The sequence below is a fragment of the Calidris pugnax genome, unplaced genomic scaffold (assembly GCF_001431845.1).
Source record: "Calidris pugnax isolate Ruff unplaced genomic scaffold, ASM143184v1 scaffold103, whole genome shotgun sequence".
Taxonomy (NCBI): domain Eukaryota; kingdom Metazoa; phylum Chordata; class Aves; order Charadriiformes; family Scolopacidae; genus Calidris; species Calidris pugnax.
The window spans coordinates 16,034,928-16,043,837 of NW_015090990.1; the positions used below are offsets into that span (position 1 = coordinate 16,034,928).

General features: G+C 36.7%; 1 protein-coding gene across 1 annotated transcript in view; it reads right to left on the bottom strand.

Annotated features, from left to right (window-relative positions):
• Positions 1-8,910, bottom strand: part of LOC106895343 (aldehyde oxidase-like) — a 43,654-nt gene that overhangs the window by 25,767 nt on the left and 8,977 nt on the right. Inside the window, exons 8-15 of the mRNA XM_014954721.1 lie at positions 8,678-8,758; positions 7,414-7,558; positions 7,151-7,243; positions 5,263-5,414; positions 4,929-5,022; positions 2,373-2,482; positions 1,328-1,512; positions 28-190 (exon numbers count right to left, since the gene is read on the bottom strand). Of these exons, the coding sequence (XP_014810207.1) occupies positions 28-190; positions 1,328-1,512; positions 2,373-2,482; positions 4,929-5,022; positions 5,263-5,414; positions 7,151-7,243; positions 7,414-7,558; positions 8,678-8,758 (1,023 nt within the window). The remainder of the gene's footprint in view (positions 1-27; positions 191-1,327; positions 1,513-2,372; positions 2,483-4,928; positions 5,023-5,262; positions 5,415-7,150; positions 7,244-7,413; positions 7,559-8,677; positions 8,759-8,910) is intronic.

Sequence of the window (8,910 nt, forward strand, 5' to 3'; positions counted from 1 at the left end):
AAAAGCAGACATGGAGAACTAATTTACCATTTTCTTCAATGACTGCAATACTTCCAGGAAAAATCTGTAGAAAAAACTGACTATCAAAGTTTTCTTATAGTCTACTTTTTCACCACTGGCTGAGCCTGGAAGAGCAATTTCTTGAAGAAGTAGTCTGCAAGCTTCATCCAACATTTGTTCATTCCAGTGTCTGTCAGGAAGAATGACAGAAACAATCAGACCAAGACTCAAAAAAATAAATACAAATTGCAGTAATAAATTTGTACCATGGATCACAGGCATAATCTTGCTCACAATGAAGCCAAAAATATTGATTCTAATAATGGCCTGCAATTTTGAAAACAGTGTAGATCAATGTTGCTCACAGAAGTGAGGTCCCCTAAGTCAATTGAATTGAGTGCCATGTCAGCCTTTTAAAAATAAATAAATTAATAAATAAAACCTATTACAGCTTTAAAGCTAATTTAACAATCTTATAGATTATCCCTATTCTGCAGATACTATCTTATATTTAAAGAAAAATGGATAATGATATTGATGCCATCTGTAGATGCTTTCAGGGGATCTGATTAGAGCTGGATAGTTGTTACATTTTCTGAAAAGGCTGTCTCCCTGAAGTATCTCAGCTCCATAGTTACACAACCCTAAAATCAAAATATAAATCTGTTAGAATAAATTTAACCCTGTAAAGCAGTAAAAAATTATGAGTATTTCAACTAGTGAAGTTGCATATTAAATAGTGAGAGTCCAGTGGGACTCTGTTTAGACAAATGGTTTTATACTGCTTGAATTATTTGTAATTTTTTCCTCCAAACCTTGGAAAGTGGGAGAGAATGTCAGAGATTAACTTCAGATATTATTAGGATCTTGTAGATGAAGAGATATTGAAAAGGTTAAGGCTTGATTTGTGCTCCTAAGCTTATTGGGCACATCTGAAATTCTCAAACATTGTACCTATTAGAGCCAAACTGAAGGACTCAAGAATGTGGATACTAGGGGATTATCAAACCTACATACACAGCATCATTTACCAATGCTTGGGTTCAGGTGCACACCTGGCTATGTATATTTTACCCACTTAACTCACAGTTTGTGTCTCTTTCATATCTTTCTGCATACTTTACATTGGAGTTGCACCCATGTGCAGACTCCAAAATGTAATGGTCCTGAAAAGTCATCATTAAGGTTGGACCAGATCATTCACTTGAACATATGTGGCATCAGCCAGGCAAGTGAAATCTTTCTGTACTTTCATGCTCCAAGGAAGTGCACCCAAGCTCTCAAAGTCCCTTTATTTCGAGATATAGAGAAGGCAGAGATACTGTACCTTCCAATAAGTGCCGAACAGGTTTGTTTTGCACAGATTGTGGTCGAGATAGCACCTCCGTAGAAAATGCTTAAATCCTTTATTATGTCTGTACCTTCTTGAAAAAGGACTCTCATCCCAGCATTGGTTATTGGGAGGGCATTTTCCCGTCTTGGTGCTTGTCGAAATGCAGAGACAAACTCCCCCTAAGCAAGATCAGAGAGATGTGGGTAACCAGCAGACATTTAAGTATCTGAAAGCAGAACTTGCTATTGCACTATGTAAAGTAAGAGAATAAAAAAATGAAGAGCCCAAATTCAACTTTCCGAGCATTCAAGACCACACTCTTCCTTCTCTTGACCTTTCAGTAGCTTTACTGTCTTTGATTTTCTAGCAGCCTGTACCCAATCCTCCATCATCTACACTGTTCAGATGACCTAGATATTTTCATGATAGATAGGTGGAAGACAGGGATCTCGTGGAGTGGAGTTGCATTTATAACAAGTACAAAAGCACAGAGGCTTCAAAGTATTGCCAAACTTCAGTGCTCAGGTAACATGACTCCTAACTCGCTTAAAATCCCATATCCACTCTTGCAAACACAATAGCAGTTAAAGACTGTAATTCAGAAACATTTATGGAACCACCATGCACGTGTCCAATCTTATCTCATTTTAAGAAAATATCTTCAAGACATGACAATGCTTTACCTGCTTGGTGCCAACCATATCACAGGTAAGCAGCCTGCTTTGGTGAGGACTATGGCAGCTTGTCCAAGACCCCTTTCTGCAGGGGGTCTAGGCAATTCCTACTGCCCTCGTCATTTCAGGGTAAACTTTTGTCAGAACATCACTTTTTATATATCACCAACTAACCGCCGAGTTGTGTTCTTTGGCTAAAACTGGGACATAGTATGGCACCAACAGGATCAAACGTAAAGAATTCAGAATGTGAGCAGTAATAGTGTTACTTTAAACATAGGTATTATGCCTATATATGCCTCTGGCTCCTTATTTAATAGTCTTTCTCTGTGCATAAAGCAAATCTAAACAAACTCGTAACTTACCTTCCTGGAATGAGGAATATGGACAGAGACTAAGATCTCTTCTGACGTGATGGTATTGTTACCAACTCCATCTGCAAAAATATCACTCAAGGGAATCTGTCGCTTTCTTCCTAAAAAAATCCCAAAACCAGAGACTTATGTACAATTGTGTAATTAACGTATACCAATCGTATTTTAATTGGCAAGAAATACCTGCAGCCTTCCTGAGTAAATAATAACTGCAGAGTTTACATGAAACATTATCAGTATGCTCTATAAATACAAATGACTGCTCCATCTTCCGTAGTATCATAACACCAGAAAGTGCCCAGAGATCAATCCCCATTCCGTAATCCTCCCTTCTGATACTGCCATGACAATCCCATCCCCACTCCTCTCAATCTATTCCAAATCCCTGCAGCTCCTGTCATCACTATCTTTCCTTCTAAAGCATAAAGGATGAGGAAGAAATGTGAATGGGAGACAAGTTCTGAAAAAGTAAAAAAAAAATAATAAAAAATTTGGGTTGTTTTGGTTTTGTTTTGGTTTCTTTTTTGTTCTGAGATTCTGAACACTTCTAGGAGTCCAGAAGGGAATAAATACTATTGCTTTTTCCTTTCTCTTCCTGGTAGATTATTTTTAAAGTGACTATGCTTGTCTTTCTATGGGATTTTCAAAAGGCTAGAGGAGAAAATTCTGCAAGGAACCTAAATCTGCAATAGGCCTTTGAACACTTAATCTATGCTACATCGGGTTTGTCAACATCACTACACAGTTAAGCTAGCAAGCCTTCTGGAAAGGCAACATTTTAACATGTATAATTGATTCTATTAATTAAACAAGCTTAATTGGTGCAAGGAGTTTTGTTGGTAGAACTGCAACTGTACCAGTAATACAACTGTCAAGTAGAATTGTCATTCTGCGAGAACACAGAGGCATAAATATTGTACAGATGGAAATCCACAGCAATTCACCTGTGTGAAATTTAACTATGTTGGCAGATGAAGACAAAGTGTACTTTTTTTCTAGTTTTCTATGTCCTTTGTACTTTTCACATGCTACCTAAAAGGTCCAATGCATTTTAAAATAAATTATTTCTTACTTCTAGACAATATTTATCTTGCAGTAGCCCTGACCTATTGCAAGACTTTCTAGAACCAGATAATCTTCTTTTTAAAGGTTAATATATTAAAATACTTCAATCACATTCAATGAACCTGATACTTCAAGACTGGCTGCTTTACAGAAAGATTTTCTTCGTGTTTTTCATGTTATGTATGATGATGACACTGTAACTGTTCATCCTAGAATATAATTTAGGATTAAAATTGCATTCCTCAAATATAACTAGTGTGACATCAAAACTTTACTAAAGGAATTTTATTTTGCTGAAGTGTGAACCTGCAAAATAACACTAATAGGAATAGCAGCACTGGTGTTTCTAGATTTTTGCCTTTGCAATTCCATCCAGAATACACTTGGTTTACATACATAAAGATTATTGTCGACTCCCACCTATGAGCCTGCCAGGATATTGGAAGGAGCATTTTCTCTTACAATGTGATCCAAAATAAATACTAAGAACTAACAGTGTTTCTGCAAACTTATTTTCTTGAATAATCGACTTTTCCTATGTTTCACCGACTACTGCTTGTAAAGAAATATTTTAAAAACCTGTGAAAACGCCTAAAACCCTCTCCCAGTAGTTTAACAGAAAGAAGTATCAGTGATCCTACTCACCACTCAAATAAGTACACACATCATTAGAATTGTTAAGAACATGCAAATGTTTGTACTTTTGCTTGTCAGAATGACATTCTGACAGGTATTTTTTCTCTCAGTGCCAATCTGCACAGGAAGAAGTCGCAGAAAAGACACAGCATAACTTTTGTGTATCTGTTCCAAGAAATCCTGGCTCAGAAACAATCCCTTTAAAGAACATGTATTTCAGGATGTTGAGTGGAGTATTACATGCTTTGAAATGGCAACAGGCACTCTGGATCAACAGCAAAAAGGACACAAGCCATCTAGAAGGGAGAGCACACAATTCTGTACTACCAGATAGCTCATGATTACCAATAATTTCATCAACCTTCCAATGGTGAGGTAGTGCACAAGAAAATGAGCAGGTCAAGGTGAGTATATATACAGTGATGTAAGAAAACTGAGGAAATGGGCATGGACTAGTGGTTCTGTATCAGAAGCATCTAAGAGGAACAAGAAGTCAGAGCTTTCCTCAGGGCCAGATGGTGATTTCAAAACAAGGGCAAAGCATCAATTAAAGAAAAAAAACTACCAGGGAAGTGGGAAGGTAGCCAAATTATGAGGTTCTATGAGTGCTTGTAGTAATTAACTGCCCACAGAAGTATATGTGGTCTGCTTGGTCTGAATGCTTACCCTTGGCATGAGAACCTTTGACATGTTCTTTGCAAATTGCATCTCTTGCAGATGTGGTCTTGTATGAGAGTGGGAAAAGGGCTCCTTAAGAAATGCTCACCTGTTGTTATTTCCCCTCTCCCCATGCAATGGGATCCTGTACCTCTGGCACTACTACAGAGACAGGCTATCTCCTCTTACCTCTTGAGGCCAGATTGAGCACACAGTTGCTGGCTGCCAGAACAGGATTCAAGTCTGAGGTTGATTTTCTGCTTATGATGTTTCCACCTAATGACTTGAAAAAAATTAATTTATGTCACTTTTCTCCATCATCTTCACAGCTTTATATTAAGTGACAATATAACATGCAGACTACATATAAATTTATAAAGATCAAAAGCTGAAAAAAGATGTATTGATAGAAAACTCACTGCTAAAAACAAAATAAAAAATGCAAGTTTTACATGTGGTCAGAAACAATTTCACATTTGTTACAATTTGTTACAACTGTTACTGCAAGTAACTCACAACTTACAGCAACGTTTCTTATCTGTTCTCCACCCAGAGTTCTCAATTGCTGCAAGACAGCACAGAAAACCTTTGTCTTCTCTTCAGGGAACTCTGAGATTGCATTTGTCAAGATGTCTTTCACTAGAGAGAGGCTGCAGGCAGCTCCCAGAGTTAATCCTGTAACCAAAAGATTATGAAAGTGTAACGTGTGCATTGCTTATTGCCTGGGTTTTGAACTATGTTCTGACAGTAGAGCTCAGACTGCTTATGTGGAATACAGGCAAATATAAGGTGAGGGGCCTTTGCAAATTAAAGATTCTGTGACCTTTCATTTCAGGAGACTGAGGATAGTATTTCCTGAAATGATCAAACTGAGCTAATATCTCATCACTTCTATTAAAAGGGAAATCTCTTCTCTGCTTCCAGCTGCCCGTTCCAACTGTTTCCCTTGCACCAACTTTTTAGGTCATGTTTCACCCAAAGGTGAAAAGCTTCAAAATGCTTTCAACAGGATTTTCCTATCTTTAAACATGATTTTCATCATAATTTGATCTTGCTTTGCATATGTATATTCTAATTTTTCTCCTAAGGTGCAAAAACCCCCAAAGAGTCCTAACACTGAACATGTATTCTTTTTCCCACTAGAAAGACAACTCTAACCATATGAATCTATTTGAGAATTTATACATTTTTAAAAGTTTATACTTGATAAAAATGTCAGTATTATAAAATGGTAAACAGTGCCTTTCTATTCAAAATTATTAATAGACTGTATTTATGTAATCTATGAATGCTTTAAATGAACACCGAAATTAAATAAAAAAATATAAACCAAAATATATGTAATTTTAAAATGGCCTTTTTAATTAATCAAGTACAGCAATACTAAATGTTGTGTATTTACAACAAAAAGTTAATCAAAACATGTTTTGTATTTAAATCTGATTAAAGAGAGGAAATATTATTTCTGGCTGGAAAACTAAATTGCATATCTCTCTTTTTAGAACTTCAAAGGCTCACCTTCTCATAACTGGATTTTATTTCTAGATTAAAAGAAGCAATAAATATTCTCCCTGCTTCCTTTCAATTCCCAACCACTTTTCAGCTAAGAACAAACTGGTCATTGACTACAAGTGGTAGACTGATCTGAAATAAAAAAGATATTCTAAATGCAATGACAGAACTCGTAAATACAGTTTACCACTTCAAAAAAGTGGCTTCAGGCTTGTAGCAAGTAACTTGCATTAGAGATAGGGTTTAATTTTCCTTAAAACTTTATATTTAATTTATCATTTAATTTAGCCTAATTTAGGCTTAGTAGGTTTAAATCTATTTCTAGTTGTTATTTCTAATTTCAACAGAATTTATTTAAAAACTACAACCTAGTCTAACTTTAACAAAAAAATCCACGCTTATCTTAAATATATAAATTAAGGTACCAAATTTTTAATCTACAATAATTAATGCTGTTATGATTGAGATAAGATTAGTTAATGCATATTAGCTAGGTCAGTGTAATCACAGCCTTTTTTCTAATATAGCTAAACATGCAATGTTGCTAACTCTGTGGTTCTGTATGGGTCTCTCTCTACTATACAGCATAACAGGGTAGAGAGATCACAAAGCAAATATTGCATGACTTAGCACCAGAACCAGTATTACCAGAATAATAACCCTTGCACTGTTATGACTAATAGGGCCCAAGATAACATTTCTGGTAAGTACTGCAGACTGTCATGAAGACAAAACTCTGTATCCTGCACTGGGATGGTGGCCACAGCCACCTTGACCTGCGAAAGAATCAAGCATGCTTAGGCACGCACATCACTTCACACCTTCAGCACTATGGAATGGAGCAGCATCCCTTGATGCAGAAGAATCTCCTATGTTTGAACAAAGTAAAATCTACTGACCATCATCCGTGTGTGTCACCACATTCAGATCCAGGATCCTTGCAGGAGCAATAACAATTGGATGGAACACGCCTCTAAATTTCATCTCAGGTCCTACCAGATAGGAACAGACATAGACAAAAGACATTTTCCATAATGACAACTCCAGCATAGTGGAGAGTAAGCTTAAGGATGAAAATGCAAAAAGAATGATAAACATAGCCCTATTCCTCCCATGCACACTGGAACTATGGCAACACGAGCCATTCTGATTGTATACATACCCACACTGGTGTTCCCAACAACAAGAGGTGCTTTGGGGTGGGCAGCTTTCAGATCCAGTAATTCATCTAAGCTTACAGGAGAAATCCATGTCATTCGCTCCCCACAAAAAACCAGAGTTCTTTTTGGTTGATTTTCAGCCATTCTCTGATGGGGAAATATGGCAGATTTAAATATTTAGATGTATAGACAGATGCAAGGTCTAATAGACATGAGACTGAAAGTCAAAAGAAGTTCTTAAACAATGGCAGTTCTAGTTAATCCTTCAAAATTGCACAGAAATGGGACTGTTATGCTGTGCTCTTTGCACAGTGGCAGATTTCTAGACTGCATAGGTGAAATATCTTAAATTAATTCCAATAGGCTAATAAAAAAGATTTATATTAGCCCCCAAGCAAAAAATGTAGGAATAGATCCCCTAAATGCTGAAATTATTAGAAAAGTGATAAAAAATACTTAGGGAGGTGCTTCCACAATTAGCCTGCTTGGAGGTCACCAATGACACTGGCAGCAGCATCCCTTTCTAGATTAAGCATGCATGTGGATGTCTACGGCTGTTCTAGCACTGTTCACTGAACACTTGGAAATAGCTTGTGAACTAAGGGTAGTACAAACACAGGGGGAAGAACTCCTGTCCCACAGCTATCAGTCTTTCTCCATAAGCAGCCAGCTAGTTACAGAGAATTGGGCTTTGAATCTATAGATTGAGAATAATGTAAACCAAACAGCTTTCGGTTTTTTCTAGAGCAAATACTGCTGTCGATAATTAAGGATGCCTGACATTTGCCATTCCAGTGCCCTTACTTCAGCTTCTTATGTCTTTGTCATGCTTTAATCACTGGGGATAAACACTCCCTGGTCTAGGTGGCTGAGGCTGACATTTTGACAGAAAAGACCTACTAAACTATTAAGCCACTAAATGGGGAGAATGCTTTGTTTTGCCAATGTTAAAAAGTGTTTGCCATTCAGTTTGCTAAGAAGCACTTTTATCTTCAGGTGCTGCACTGAAAACAGTTTGGATTACTTGTCTTCTCACCAAATAGCCAGTTCTGCCACTTCATTTTCCCCACTATGATTAATTTTTGTATGTGAATATTCAATAAGCTCCCTGGAAAAAAAAGGGATTTAATTTTGGATTTACATTAAAATGTTATGACATTTCTTCTGATGAATTACTGCTAAGCAGAACTTCAGAATGAGTTCTGAACTATGGACTACTAAGGATAAAACAGAGCTGAAAAATAGTCTATGACCAGTATAAATTACCATTAGTTCCGGAGGAAATATAAGCTCCTGGGTGGGATCTAGGGGCTGGAATTCATCTGTTGAAAATAGTCTGGTGGAAATCTTAAGAAGAAAGGAAACAAGCAAAGACCAAGAATTTTCTTTCATCATTAATTCCATGATAAAAAAAAAAAAAAAAAAGAAAAAAACACAGTGGAAAAGTTTTCCAAAGTCTCAACTTTATTTCCTTTCCAGCATCATGAAAGCCGCTCGTT